Source organism: Sinohyriopsis cumingii, chromosome 6, assembly GCF_028554795.1.
Source record: "Sinohyriopsis cumingii isolate HCF-2022 chromosome 6, ASM2855479v2, whole genome shotgun sequence".
Classification (NCBI taxonomy): Eukaryota; Metazoa; Mollusca; class Bivalvia; order Unionida; family Unionidae; genus Sinohyriopsis; species Sinohyriopsis cumingii.
In genome coordinates this window covers 39,476,953-39,493,816 of record NC_142966.1, presented here as the reverse complement: position 1 = coordinate 39,493,816, position 16,864 = coordinate 39,476,953, and the positions used below count along the sequence as shown (strand labels likewise).

At 35.1% G+C, this 16,864-nt stretch overlaps 1 protein-coding gene across 2 annotated transcripts in view; it reads left to right on the top strand.

The window, feature by feature from the left end:
* LOC149796752 (uncharacterized) overlaps window positions 1–16,864 on the top strand; it is a 162,354-nt gene that overhangs the window by 49,321 nt on the left and 96,169 nt on the right. For both annotated transcript variants that reach the window (XM_089961402.1, XM_089961401.1), the window contains exon 2: window positions 15,102–15,351. In XM_089961402.1, the coding sequence (XP_089817528.1) occupies window positions 15,237–15,351 (115 nt within the window). In that variant the 5' untranslated portion in view covers window positions 15,102–15,236. The remainder of the gene's footprint in view (window positions 1–15,101; window positions 15,352–16,864) is intronic.

Genomic DNA, 16,864 nt, shown 5'->3' with positions numbered 1-16,864 from the left:
GAATTGTAAATAATGGACCATAGGGTACTGTCATAAGTATCATCAGAATTGTAAGTAATGGACCATAGAGTACTGTCATAAGTATCATCAGAATTGTAAGTAATGGACCATAGGGTACTGTCATAAGTATCATCAGAATTGTAAATAATGGACCATAGGGTACTATCATAAGTATCATCAGAATTGTAAGTAATGGACCATAGAGTACTGTCATAAGTATCATCAGAATTGTAAGTAATGGACCATAGGGTACTGTCATAAGTATCATCAGAATTGTAAGTAATGGACCATAGAATACTGTCATAAGTATCATCAGAATTGTAAGTAATGGACCATAGGGTACTGTCATAAGTATCATCAGAATTGTAAATAATGGACCATAGAGTACTGTCATAAGTATCATCAGAATTGTAAATAATGGACCATAGGGTACTGTCATAAGTATCATCAGAATTGTAAATAATGGACCATAGAGTACTGTCATAAGTATCATCAGAATTGTAAATAATGGACCATAGGGTACTGTCATAAGTATCATCAGAATTGTAAGTAATGGACCATAGAGTACTGTCATAAGTATCATCAGAATTGTAAGTAATGGACCATAGAGTACTGTCATAAGTATCATCAGAATTGTAAATAATGGACCATAGGGTACTGTCATAAGTATCATCAGAATTGTAAGTAATGGACCATAGAGTACTGTCATAAGTATCATCAGAATTGTAAGTAATGGACCATAGGGTACTGTCATAAGTATCATCAGAATTGTAAATAATGGACCATAGGGTACTGTCATAAGTATCATCAGAATTGTAAATAATGGACCATAGGGTACTGTCATAAGTATCATCAGAATTGTAAATAATGGACCATAGGGTACTGTCATACGTAGCATCAGAATTGTAAATAATGGACCATAGAGTACTATCATAAGTATCATCAGAATTGTAAATAATGGACCATAGGGTACTGTCATACGTAGCATCAGAATTGTAAATAATGGACCATAGGGTACTGTCATAAGTATCATCAGAATTGTAAATAATGGACCATAGAGTACTATCATAAGTATCATCAGAATTGTAAATAATGGACCATAGGGTACTGTCATAAGTATCATCAGAATTGTAAATAATGGACCATAGGGTACTGTCATAAGTATCATCAGAATTGTAAATAATGGACCATAGGGTACTGTCATACGTAGCATCAGAATTGTAAATAATGGACCATAGAGTACTATCATAAGTATCATCAGAATTGTAAATAATGGACCATAGGGTACTGTCATACGTAGCATCAGAATTGTAAATAATGGACCATAGGGTACTGTCATAAGTATCATCAGAATTGTAAATAATGGACCATAGAGTACTATCATAAGTATCATCAGAATTGTAAATAATGGACCATAGGGTACTGTCATACGTAGCATCAGAATTGTAAATAATGGACCATAGAGTACTATCATAAGTATCATCAGAATTGTAAATAATGGACCATAGAGTACTATCATAAGTATCATCAGAATTGTAAATAATGGACCATAGAGTACTGTCATACGTAGCATCAGAATTGTAAATAATGGACCATAGAGTACTATCATAAGTATCATCAGAATTGTAAATAATGGACCATAGGGTACTGTCATACGTAGCATCAGAATTGTAAATAATGGACCATAGGGTACTGTCATACGTAGCATCAGAATTGTAAATAATGGACCATAGGGTACTGTCATAAGTATCATCAGAATTGTAAGTAATGGACCATAGGGTACTGTCATAAGTATCATCAGAATTGTAAATAATGGACCATAGGGTACTGTCATAAGTATCATCAGAATTGTAAATAATGGACCATAGGGTACTGTCATAAGTATCATCAGAATTGTAAGTAATGGGTGATAGGTACTTCGGTTGTCTTTCAGTAAGGAGCATGTTTGAGTTTGTTGGGGGTGAGATGGAATAATTTGTGATGTATAATTGTTATAAACAGCACTGATTTTGTCCCAGAAGTTCAGGAATCAGCACTTATATTAATGCCAGGTTTTGTAATTGTAGAACTCAGGTTATTCAAATCAACCTGAAGCATAACACACGTTTGCAATATAGTTTTTGTTGACAAGGCACCTTTAACAAGGACAGATGTTTTTTTGCCTGTTACTTTGAGCTACTCTTTATAAGTTTCAATATATATATATATATATATATATATATATATATATATATATATATCTGTTACAACCTTCTGTATGACCTCATCATTGCACAGTTTTCTTTCTGGAGTTCAAAGCTAACAATTGATCTCTCGAATGTAGATGATTTATCACTTAAACTTTGCATAAAATATCAGTTGAGAAGCTGATCACAGTTTTCTATGTCTAGGCATGGCTGAACATAACCAGTGGAGTGGTCACTTCCATGTACCGCCAAACTTGAAAAGTAAAGAACAATCTCTTTTCCTTGACTGCTTACAGATCTGGACAAATGATTTTGAAATTTTCATTCCAATAACGTCAAGGATATAACCAGTGGAGTGGTCACTTCCATGTACCGCCAGACTAGAAAAGTAAAGAACAATCTCTTTTCCTTGACTGCAGTACTTACAGATCTGGACAAATGATTTTGAAATTTTCATTCCAATAAAGTCAAGAATAAGTGGGAGAAGCAGACATCTTTAGGGCTTAAAGTGTGACCTTTTGAATCCGTATAGCAAATATCTTATCAGTAATGCCTGAGGTGTTTTGTTTCTTCCTGAATAACTGCTTTCTGTTCAAACAACTGCTTACTCTAATGCCTTGAAAAGCTGGCTTGTAACCATTTCAGAGTTAATTGTATGGATAAATGGAAGTCAGCCATTCTTATCTTTAGGGTCTTTTTTAGTACTGCCTGTTTAAATTGCAACAAATTGGAATACATTGGTTTTATTGTAATTTAGAACAACATGCTGTTGTCCTAAAGTAGATGTCATGTGTTCAGATCTATGTAAAAAATATTTAGCATTTCTGTATCTGATTGTGTTTTTATTCTTCTTTGATGCAGTGTTTATTGGGTTGAACTTTCTCCGTCCAGACCTTGGGTTTCTCTTTAGATTTTTGTTTTTATTCTTGGATGTGATGATGTTCATTTGGTTGAACTTGTACATCTATACCTTTGGTTCTCTCTTTAAATTTTTTTGACATAAAAGTCAATCTATACAAGAGTGCACAAAAAGACAAACATTTATTTCACACACTGTTGTTGAATACCCAGCATGACTATACTGGCCATACAGTCTTTCATATTGGCTTGAAGCTGTCACCTCTGACAGAATTTGCAGGATGATTTCTTACAGCTGTATAGCAGGGAAGACATTAGCACTAGAACAAGAAGGAAAGGGCCTGCATGTTAAACCCACACTCAAAGCAATGATGTAAATCTTGTGACCTTGACCCAAAGGTCAAAGGTGCACAGGTGTTGCAGAATGATTGTCTTTGCTTCTTAGGGTTCAGCTAAAACTGTGATTGATCTTTACCCTCAGATCAAAAGATCAGCAAGAGTTATGTAGAATAAATTGTCTTTGCTTTGTACTAATATTATTAAGTAAGAACAGGATTTAATGAGAAAATGAACAATTTAGCAAAAGGTTAACAAAACTGTTAATGCCTCTAGCACTGTATCATTTTCTTCATTATTTTCCGATCATGTATGCATATGCTTTTGCAGCTGTTAAATTTGATAAAACTGTTTGACCCTTCTAGCGAACATTATTGTGAAGCTTAGGTTTTTAAAAAAGCAAACATTTGTACATCACTTTGAGGGGCCCCAAGTGGCCGAGTGGTTTAAAGCGCTTACCGTTCCAGATCACTGCCATCTCACCTCTGTCTGCGTGGGTTCGAGTCCAAGGCTCAGCTAGCATGGGTATGTGGCCAGTAGCTTCTCGTGGGTTGGTGGTTCTTCCCTGGGTTTTCCAGGGTTCTTCCTCCACCAGTTATACTGGCCACCATGTATAGCCTATCTTGTGGTAAAACATGGCGTTAAACCCTAGAACAACAACAACAACATCACTTTGATATCTTGTTAGAACCAACAATATGTAAAATACATAAAATGCTTGTTACAGTTTATTTTTGGGAAACAGTGTAACAGCTATTAATTCAGTTGAGCCTGAAGGAGTTAAAAATGAAGAATAGTCTTATCTTGAATTCTTGGAAATTCTTTTCGCACAGTAGAGCATCAGCCCCTTTGAGGGATTCTTGTTCTAGGTTGATTGGGAATGGGTCCTACACTGTACCCATCATTTTTAAAAGAATGAGAAATATTCAGAAGGAGATAGTAAAATTGGGAATTCTGATTTATTTTAAATATATTTGTTGCACAGTAGCCTATTAAAAATTTGTTGATGAAATTTTAAAATTTGATAGTGTTTATGATATTGAGCTTAACCTGTTAGTGTAAAAAATTTGGGCTTTTTTTGTTTGCAGCTTTAGATAGTGTTGGTCAGAGCTACTGTATAATTCAACCAAATGCATTCATTTGTGTAACTAAGTGTCTAAGTCATGTGTAGTTAATTAGATCTTTACACTGATTATTGCTGACATGTGATTGGCATGTTCTTATATATATATATATATATATATATATATATATATATATATAGCAGATGGATGGGTTAGCAGTAGGGACAGTTGAGGTGGCATGACATACGTGGCAACATGTTTTATTCAAACACTGGCTTAGGATGCATTATCTCTTCTTTTCTTCCAAAAAACTGGAATTTTTACAAGACAGTATATTTCTGTTTCTTTGCAGGCATTTGTATTTTCTGCCTTATTTTATTTCCAGTTTGTGAACAAACTATGACAAATATTATGACTGGATTCAGCTATTTTCACCCATTTATTATAATGCTTGTAAATAGTATCGAGTTATCTTTCCAGAACTTTTCAGTTAACAGATTATTTAAATTTATCATGATACATTTGAAAACCTGTGTACCAGCTGTTAACACATTGCACATTTACCTGTTGCTAAACCTTGCTTTAGCATCATGCATTGATTATTATGATATTAATCATGTTGGAGATTGCATTGTGATTCTTACTGGTGTGGTTTTATTATCTCTATGCATTTAGTTTTAAAAGCTCCGAAAATATTGTGATACCTGCCACATTTCCATTTATCCATCTGCCAATTACATCTTTTGAAACTATTGGTAAAAATTCATGAAACTTTGTAGTTATAATTATATTGGCCCTTTTATGAACATTTGATTGATGAGTAGAATTACTGGGGTTACCACCTAGTGTCCATGGTAGATGGTCAAAAATAAAATGTACAAAAATGTCATTTTACATTATTTTCTGTCCAAGCTTCATGTATACAGCCATAGATGTAAGATTCATCAAAAATTTGATCATTCTATGACCAGTGCCATGGGTCAGTGGAAGGGTGGGTCAGAGTGGTTAGAATGGGGTTGGTGGCTGGGTGTGTGCATTGGTTGGAACTTACAGTAAATAGCACAAGGTTTTGTGATGGCGAGCCATTACAGTTGTATGAGTTCAATTTACATTTCTGGCATTTGCAGTCAAATTCATATTAGTTAGACAATAAGCTTGCCCAGGACATGAAATATATGTGTATTATTTGTTGGGCAGTGAAAATTATGTTGGTGTAGAGATCAAGGGAAACCAGTTTTTTTTCCTTCATATAAACACACTTGGAGTCCCCCTTACTACAATATACTGGATCTCATAAAAGAATATTATCTGATTTATTGTGTTACTGTAGCTTTCTTTCCAATTTTGCATAAACATACCTCTTTTTTTCCCCCTGATCTCATGTTACACACTTTCACATCTTTCTCAACCCACATATTTTTTTTTTTATGTATAGGTATGGATAATTAAATGTAAATGCATGCCATATCTCAGGAGAATTTTTTTAAAGGCAGTTTTACAAGTAAATTTGCTTCTTGCTTTGCTGAAGATGACAATTATTTCATTTGCTGAAGGAAAACTGCTTTGAAAATGCAAAACTAAATTTCCATGGATCTAGATTTCTTTATTTCTGATAAATATTAATACAGTGTTTGGATATGTTTTGTGGAATTTATACCAGCAATATATTGCAAAAATAGTGAACAGACTATCCTAGTAATTGCTGATTTATGGATTTTACCCATGGAGCAATGATCAAGAAGGTTATTTGAGTTTTTTAAGCTCAGCTGGTCATAAACCAAGAGAACTTATGGGCTGACCTGTTGTCTGTCATCCATCCATCCATCCATCCATCCATCCATCAGCACAAGTATGTTATCACGTCTTCTCCTAAACTACTTGGAAGATTGACATGAAAGAATACACATATTCTTCCCATGGTCTTGTTGGTCATAAATGAAAATGGTGAAACTTGGACATACAGTATGGCCACAACATTGGCCGTTAGGACAAATCAGTTATTGCTAATCCCCCTAAGCTACTTGAAGGATTGAAATGAAACTATGCACACATTCATCCTATTGATTAGTTGGTCTTAAATAAAAATGGTGCAGTGCAGAATTCAAATATGGCCACCAGAGTGTCCATCTTGACAATCTTGTTATTGCTACTCCTCTTGAACAGAAAGTCATATCGACATGGGGTTTTCACCAAAAGACTTTTTATTAAGTCTAGTTAGTCCTTTATGAAAATTGTGTCACTGACGTATCCAGTGTCTTTCAAATAGCTATCCTGAAAATCTTGTTATTGCTACTCCTTCTGAATGGATGGTGACATTAACTCGAGATTTTGAACTAAAAGACTTCATTTGATTCTAGTTTGACATAAATGAAAATGGTGTCAATTTGATGTCCAATATGGCCACCACAGCAGCCATCTTAAAAACCTTATTATCACTATTCATGCTGATCCACAACTTATAAACGAAGACCTTTTACGATGTGTAGTTGGTTTTAAATGAAAACGTTGTGCATCCAATATGTCAGTCATAGTAGCCATGTTGTTATTGCTACATGTACATCCAGAATGGATGGTCATGTTGAAATGGGATATTCACTAAAAACTTCTTGTAATGTCTATTCCATCCACAGTAAAAATGCTTGTCACCATGGCCATCTTGTTATTGCTACATGTACATCCAGAATGGATGGTCATGTTGAAATGGGATATTCACTAAAAACTTCTTGTAATGTCTATTCCATCCACAGTAAAATGCTTGTCACCATGGCCATCTTGTTATTGCTACATGTACATCCAGAATGGATGGTCATGTTGAAATGGGATATTCACTAAAAACTTGTTGTGGTGTCTAGTGCATCCACAGTAAAATGCTTGTTATCATGGCCATCTTGTTATTGCCCAGAAATGTCAGACTTGGTTTCAACACTCAGTTCAAATTTAAGAAATGGTATCTTTAATTTCTGGAAATTCTTTTCACCCAGTAGAGCATCATTACATATTGGCACAAAGAATGTGTATGTATGTGTGCGTGTGTGTGTGTGTGTGTGTGTGTGTGTGTGTGTGTGTGCATGCACACACACACGTTCATATGTATGAATGCATGCATGTATGTATGTATGCATGCAATACTAGAAATAAGTGTTAAATCATAGTTCAGTTCATAAAATGTAAAGATATCAAATTGCAAAAAATGTATGAAAATAAACCACATGAAAGATAAACCCTTGAAATAAAAGGTAAACAAAGTCCATCAAGATTAAAGATAAAAGGTAAAGAGAGATTCTTTTTAAGGTAAAATGTAAATTCAAGGTGAATTAAAAAATACAAAATTTGTAAAATAATGAGTCAAACTGGTAAATAAATCATTCTTTTAAAAAGTCCAGCATTTTAATTGGTGGTATATAGAAAGCATCTGTTACAAGTCTAATGATCCTGTTTAGAGAATAAAATAAATCAATAATTAAGGTAAAGTAGAAAATCAACTTGATTTTGGACAAGTCCATCATAATCTTAAAATTACAATAGCATATAAAGAAATTTAAATAAAAATATTTAAAATAAAAAAACTAGCAAACAATGCAGATTAAATATACATAACATTTCATAGTTAAAAAAAAATTCCGTGTGAAAGAGGTGTGCCTGGATGATTCATTTTACTTAAGTTATTGTTGCTTACTATCCAGGCTAAGCTATAAACCATATAAACATGTATAAAATACTGAGGTTACAGGTATAGGTTCGGCTTCATTTTCATTTAAAAATTACATACCTGTACAGGTAGTGTTTGAAAAGTGCAGTGATCTTGGGTTTTGATTTATTCAGACACATTATATGCACTTCTTTGCATAATGTGGTGCTAAATAAATGAGTGATCAATACATGCTCACTTACATAGTAGAGTGCAAGTTTGTGAAATATTTGTTGATCTTTTGATAGTACAAGTTTTGTTTTGTTTTGTTTTGTTTGTATCTCCATCACATAGAGACTAGATCATAAACAGCAGTAATCTAACAAGAGGAAACATGATCTATTTTGCCATACATGAGCTTTGTAAGGAACATCAAAGGGTAACAAAAAGGATATACAAGACAAACAGGTCTTTGTCATTTACTGTACTTTGTATACATGCCAGCTTGACATTTGCTGTATTACTCACCATTGATTTTACGTGATACCTAGAGTTTAAATAACAAAATAAATATTTCTTTGCATTGTGCACTCGTGCAACCATCTTGCGTTAAAGGCTGACACTGCATTAATATGCACTGTATATAAGGTAGCAGATGTTGAAATTAGCAGCCATTAAGGAGTTGTTTCTGTTCTGGATTTTGTTGATTGGTCAGACATTGGTAACTCTCTGACACATTAGCTGAGTGGTGAAGTTTTGACACCTGATCTAGCATTGCATTTTGGTTTGGTTTTTATGTGTTTTGAGAACATTTTTCAGCATAAGATAGGTTATACGTGGTATCCATATATTTGGTGGAGGAAGAACCACAGACCCACAGGAAGCTACTGGCAAATTTATTCAAATACCCATAGATTCAAACCCATGTAGACAGGAAGGAAATGTGATTGATCTATAAAACTGAGTAGCTTAGATCACTCAGGGCCCCTGGTTCAATGTTGCACCTTGAGTGTGGGATTTCCCCCCGCCCCCTTTTTGAGTCTTTGTCCATCAAATCTGGATCCACATGCCTCTTGTATATGCTTCTAATGTACACAGTTTATTCTCCCATTCATGTCAGTGGTATTATAAATACTAAATTTAAATATAATCTGTTAGAAACATGTGCATTTTATTCATGATATTTCTTCTTAAATGCTGTAATATATTCTGCAGATTTTACATGCATTGGAAGCTTATTCAACGGAACTGTAACAGGATTATAAGATTTTTTTAAATTACTTAGTTCATGGTTTTGGTGGATGCTGCTGATCTCAAATGACAGTTTTAATATGGCAAATCCTGTATGTTCTTACATGCATCACCATGTAGATATTTGTGTACAAGAACTGCCTTGTGAAAATCAGTTCTTTCATATATGTATTGTAGCCATTTTACTTTTGTAAACAATGCTTTTGGTGAATAACCAATAGGAGCATCTAAAACAACAGGTGCTGTCTTTTTAAAAATCTTGTTTTTTGTTACTTCTCCAAAAATGACCTACTTTGCACGCATTCCCACTCCCAATCAACATCCCCATTCCAGTGACACTGTTAGGTTTTTGATAGTTTTTTTTTAATTATATGCGTGATGATTTTTAAGAAGGTTTCGGAATCCAGCTGGAATTTTAAGTCGACTAAAATATCCTGGAAGCCTTGAAAATTACTTTTTTGTCATAAAATATCCTGGAATTGGATACTAAAAAGCTAAACTAAAAGTTTTGTAAGAAAAAATACACTATTTTTCCATTGCTACTTTGCATTGAACCATTTAGCAACGATGATCATATTGCATCTTTAGCCATGGTTGAGTTTAGTAACTAAGAGATTTTTGCACAGATGACTTCAGATGCAGTATTGTGTTGTTAATCAAAGTACATATATTAGACTTTAAAAATGACTCCTGAAATTTGTAATTTTCTCTTTAAAAATCTCCTGGAAAAAAAAATCAGTATGGTTGCAATAACTTGGGATGAAACAATACAACTTTGCAGCATATCAATATGATTCACATTGCACAGCCTGTGATATTGTACATTATTGATACACATATCAACTTGATGGTCTTTTCCTCTTTAGAAGGTCTCTCAATAGTAGGTTGGTGCTTTTGACATGTTGGTTGTACCAGTATTTCTAGTATGCCATTTACAGACAGTCATAGACTTATCAATTCCAATGCCATTCTCAGCCTTGATAAGATATAAAAGGTACTTCCAAACAGACTACCTGTTAGGTGTCCATAACTTTTATTAAGCTTGTTTTGGCTATTTCATTTTCAGGCTGCTGCATTTGATTAGTTGCAGGTCTTATCCTGGTTACTGTTCTTTTTGTTTGCACAGCATGGATGTTTTTAAAGATCTTATTATCTATTTCGTTTCTACACTTAGATTTGGAAGTCATTTATTTTTAGAAGAGGAAGAAATAGTGCAGCTTCCTCATGTAAAGGAAATCTTGTCTACAAGAAGTATGAGTAGGAAAGTGGAGATGACTTATAAACAAATCATTCACACTGTACCTGCCGAAGATGCTGCTGTTTTGTTATTTGGGGTTTAACACCATTTCTCAGAGCAAGAAAGGCTATATCAGTATGTAGCCACCAACATAAGTGGTAGAGGAAGAACCTGGGGAAAACCCCATTAAGAACCATTGGCCCACTAGAAGCTGCTTGCAGCTTTCTCACAGCCACATTGGCCAAGCCTGAGACTGGAACCCATGCAGACAGGTGAAATGGCAGTGATCATTAAAGGTGAGCACTTTGGACCACTTGGCCATCTGAAGATGCTGAACAGCTGCTGTGTCAACAGAAACTCTGTTCTGCCAGTGAAAAAAGAAATTGTTGACAGAATCCACTTCCCTTTTATAATTAAATAAATGGCATGGGGTGGTGAGAATGGCATGGGGCAGTGGATATGGCAAGGATCAGTGCAGATTTAAAAGTATGCAAGTTAATCACATTGTGTTTGCTAATTTGTAGAAGGCCAGTGGATGTTGTAAGTATATAAATGCATGTGCCTGCTAGCTGTCTGTCAGTTCTCAATTTTAAGAATAAAAAGGCAGAGGACTAATAACAGCTGCTTTATATTAAAATAACTTGTATTGGGTAGGTATCATTTGGTGTTGATTCTTTGCTGCTTGTATTGCTAAGGAAAACATATACATTGATTAATCAATTTACTGCTAGCTATGACTGAAAGAAGAAAAATGACAGTTTTGATGCACAGATCTGGAAAGATCAAGGTCACTGACTGAAAAAAGAGAAATGTTTTTTGTTTGTTTGCATAGTGACTTTAGTTAATAGATCACATACGCTGACCAAAGTTTGTGAGGGATGTGTTTTAGGTATTGAAGTTGCTTATTGATTTTGAGGTCAAATGTCAGAGGTTAGGGTAATTGTTGCTCAAAGGAAAGTCTGATAAGAAAATGATGGCTTCTGTACAGTAAGTTTAGTTTTTGATTGCTTACATTGATATGCTACATTTAATTCAATTTAAGACGTGTTGGTCAAGAATCTTCCAAGGCATCCATGTCCGTGTAGTGTTGATGAAGATGACTAGTAACATGGGGTGGGTGTATAATATGCAGTTCATGGGACTCATTTTGTTTTTGTTAGGTTAGGGCTTACATTTAGAACAGGTAGATTTATAGACCTTACATTTGGAATAGGTAGATTTATAGGCTTTATATTTGGAATAGGTATATATATAGGCTTTATGTTCGGAATAGATAGATTCATAGGCCTTAAATTTGGAATAGATATATTTTTAGACCTTACATTTAGAACAGGTATATTTATAGGCCTTACATTTAAAACATATATGTGTAGGCCTCACATTTAGAACAGGTAGATTTATAGGCCTTACATTCAGAGCAGGTAGATTTATAGGCCTTACATTCAGAATAGGTAGATTTATAGACCTTACATTCAGAATAGGTAGATTTATAGACCTTACATTCAGAATAGGTAGATTTGTATGCCTTACTCAGGGAGCCCCGTTTGGCCGAGTGGTCTAAAGTGCTCACCGTTCCGGATCACTGCCATCTCACCTCTGTCTGCGTGGGTTCGAGTCCAAGGCTCAGCTAGCATGGGTACATTGGAAAGCCTGCCAGTAGCTTCTCGTCGGTCGGTGGTTGGTGGTTCTTCCCTGGGTTTTCCAGGGTTCATCCTCGACCAGTTATACTGGCCGCCATGTATAGCCTATCTTGTGCTGAAAAATGGCGTTAAACTCTAGAACAACAACAATGCCTTACTTTCAGAATAGTTAGGTTTTTGAGCCTTACTTGTGGAATAGGTGTACATGTAGGCTTAATGTTCAGAATAGATAGATTTATAGGCCTTAAATTGGAAATAGATTTTTAGGCCCAACATTCAGAATACGTAGATTATAGGCCTTACATTCAGAAAAGGTAGTTTTTAGGCCTTATATTTGGAATAGGTATACATAACAGGCTTTATATTTGGAATAGAAAGATTTATAGGCCTTAAATTTGGAATAGGTAGATTTATTGGCCTTACATTTAGAATAGGTATACATAGATGCTTTATATTCAGAATAGAAAGATTTATAGGCCTTAAATTTGGAAACGGAAGATTTATAGGCCTTACTTGCAGAATATGTAAATAGGCCCTTACATTCTGAATATGTTGAGTTATAGACCTTAAATGTACATTCAGAACAGGTATATTTTTAGGCCTTACATTTGGAATAGGTAGACTTAAAGGCTTTAGATTTGGAAGAGATAGATTTATAGGCCTTACATATGAAATAAGTGGATTTATGGGTCTTACATTCAGAATAGGTAGATTTATAGGTCTTTGTTTGCAATGGCTAGATTTAAGTTTTTGCCTTAAAGTTTCAGTTGTCTGCTGTTGGTTTGACTGTTTTATTTGTGCACTCCTGTAATCTTTCTGTGATTCACACAGTCATGTACAGAGTCAGTTAGATCAAGTCTGGTTGTAGAAAATATGCATTGTAATCTTTACTCCGAAGTCTGTTGTGTAACCCAACTGAACAAGATGTCTCCAGCCATAAATTTAGATCCTTTAAACTATTTTTTTTAAAAATTAAGTAAAACACCACTTATCTCAGTGTTTATGAAATCTTTTATTTTTGTTGTGCATTAATTAAAAACATTAATTATGAGACACTTATTATAAATGTAATTTCATTAAAAATTAGGGTAATCTTTTAACCTAGAACAAAACCATTACAAAATTCACTTTTTTTTATTAATCAGTATGTTACCTTCTAGTAGTACAAAGTAGTTTTAAAGCATTTTAAACTTTTTGGGAAGTCAGCCAAATTAACTGTTTAATTTGTATGAAGATAATTTTGCATATTGTTACTTTACCTGGTTCAATGTGTGTCCCAGATGATTTCAGGTTCAATGTACGGTTAATAGGACTAGCATTCATGACTTCACATACAAACAGGTATTCAAATAAAGAATTGACTAATAGCATGTTACTCTCTGTTTGAATGTGTTACAGACAGAAAATATAACCTAGTAAATTCTTTGCTTCAGTTCGATAAGCCACATGATCAAATTTTTTAATTATTTTTATAAAAAAACAAATTTGGAATTTTATGGGGTGGGGATTGACACTGACCATGAAAACCTTCAGCCTAAATAAGTAAAGGACCGATCATTTAGTTGGAGGTGGGGGTGGGATGAGATTTTCTATCAAGCAAGATTATTTGTTCCTTCTTTCCACTTTAGTTTTCTTTTTTTCAGCTGATAATATGAATGCAGTTAGCTTATTTTCTTTCTGAATTACAAATTGCATGATTAATTATTTTACAAATTCTGGGTGTCATTACAGGGCATAGGAAATAACACCACGGGTCATGTGTTTGAGACCACTGGTTTAAGCTGATATCATTTTTGATGAGGTAGTGTGTAATAAAAAGCATTACCATTTTTTATGACAATTCAGATATTCAATGTTTTTCTTTACAAATTTGCTTCATTTCAAGTTTAGACTAAGTCCTTAGGAATCAAGGCAACTCGGGTAATTTATATTGGCCTAACACACCTTTTTTCTTGGTCACAAATTATGAAACTACACATTAATGCTTACCTCATTATCTCTGTTCCCCCCTTACCCTCTTAGTCTTTTACAAAATTACATGTGATTGGTTTGCACCATCTCTCACCCCAAAATTTTTATTAAAAAAATCATTGAACAGTTCACTTCAGGCAAGGGGGGCCCAGAGTGGCAGAGTTGTCTGAAATGCTCTCCATTATGGATCACTCCCATCTCACTTCTGTCTGCATGGGTTCGAGTCTCGGATTCGGCCAATGTGGGTATGTGAGAAAGCTTGCCAGTAGCTTCTCGTGGGTCGGTGGTTCTTTTCGGGGTTTTCCAGGGTTCTCCCTCCACCGTTAATACTGGCCACCATGTATAGCCTATCGTGTGCTCAAAAATGGCATTAAACCCCACAACCACAACTTCAGGCAAGGTATGGCATATGTCAGTCACCTATTACATAATAAATTATCCCAGGGCCTGCTCAACAGTTTAATCACTCTGATTATAATGGTGTGCATGTTTGCTTAATTCATTATTACAGGTATTGGTTAGTGATGGAAACACAGTATGGGCTAAATAACATATATAGTTTCAAATCTTTATTACTATTTTGTCTGTTTTTCAAGAACTTTAACAACTTGCATGTACTAAAATGTAAGTTTTCAACAAGCCCAACTTCTACAAGATAAATAATTCTGTATATAATTGCTATGCTAATTAGTAGACTGAACTTTTCCCCAAATTGGAGAGGTTAATTGCCCGTGCCTCTGAAAGAGTTTCCCTACTTAAAATTGTTTTGATGCTGATGTAGAAACATACCGTAGTTGGAAATATATTATTAGCATATTAAGGGCAGTGAATTGTTCTAAGCCACCCATTGGTCAGTGTTTGTCAGTGATCAAAGAACATGATGTATTTGTGAAGTATACACCTGTAATCTTGTGTATCTTTTAATTGCAGGTGATCAGTTTACTGGAAGTGAGAAAGGGAATTCTTTGACAACCCCTGTCTGATGATAAATGGGTTGTGATGGTATAGACTGCTTTGTTTCAGCCTACAGAGGCATTATCTAACTGAAAGGATTGCATTTGATGAATGACAGACAGACAGACATATTTGGATTATACATGTAACTACAAGATGGCATCTACAGCACTGTCTGTTCCAGGGAATGCTGGTATAGAGGAAGACACCAGAGGAACATTAGAAGGTAATTTTTTTTTCTTTAATTTCTCAAAGACTACAAGGAATTGTGCAATCCTGCACAGTAAAATGTGGTGTGCATGTTCCCATTCGCATATGTTTAATGTCCTTCAAATCCTTACTTCATTTTGTATAGAGGCAGTAAATGTTTGCAGTAGAATTTATGGTGTTTTTATGCCCTGACACAAATGCAGTAAGGAAATATAATGTTTCATTTGTTCTTTCTGTCTGTCTGTTCACATGTCTGTCCTTCCATCTGCATTCAGTCTATTCTCAGTCCATTACAGTTTGGTTATTTTTTCCATTTGATTGCTCATGCACTTCTAGCTGCGTGATAACATCATCTTGAATGCAGATACATGCTTAAGGTGTGCACAGTCACCATTCACCAAATATTGAGATTCGTGAACCTGAACTTGGCACTAACAGCTGCCTCGGTTGGCACTCAGCATTAAGAGGTTAGTGTTAGGACTGGTTGACCTTGTGTCAGGATGATTTGACTGGGTGTGAAATCATGCTTTATGTCTGCAGCATGATGTCCCAGTGCTAGACATCACTATAAACTGTCACACTGCAGACATGGTTGCGATATGACTGAAAATTTTTTAAAGTTGCATTAAAAATCCAAATCACACTCTTTTTCATATGTTGTTGCAGGGTCATTCAGTTTTATGTATGGATGTGTCTTTGTCAGTTATGACAACAGTCTTCAAGCAGAAGTTGGTTACTCTGACATAAATATCGTTACCAACTTTGGAAAGTATCTACTAACGATGATAACCCATACTTTGTGATCAGTTGATTACTGTTATTGAATTTGGACATTTGGGAGCTGCTGCAGTTTCTCAATCAATAAAGCAATTTGACTTGTTAGGCAGTGGTTGTGGGGTGAGTACCACCAAGGCCAGGTCAACTGCCTCTGTGTCCTTGTGAAAGGCACATTTTCTGCCATTTCCTTGGCATGTGTTAAAAGTGCCATTCAGATAAAGAATAAAAATAAAAGCTTTTGATTTTTGCCAGTTTGGCAAATAAGTTATTTATTGCAGTAGAGGGGCATTCAGGTTTTATGGGCACATTCTAATTTGCATATACTTCAAGAGAGGTGTGAGTATTGATTGCTAACCATATTGTTACATTATGCACAAAGTATATTAAATAGGTTTTACTTTTTTGTGCCAGAGACCTTGTCCATTTGATGTGAATACATTCTGCCACAGAGTGGAGAGCTGTCAGTAAGACACTGTCTACATATGCTCTCACATGCACACAGTCTACACATGCAACTCATGCACACACAGTCTACACATGCACCTCATGCACAGTCTACACATGCACCGCATGCACAGTCTACACATGCACCTCATGCACACAGTCTACACATGTACCTCATGCACAGTCTACACATGTACCTCATGCACACAGTCTACACATGCACCTCATGCACACAGTCTGCACATGCACCTCACATGCCCATGCAGTCTGCACATGCACCTCATGCACAGTCTACACATGCACCTCAT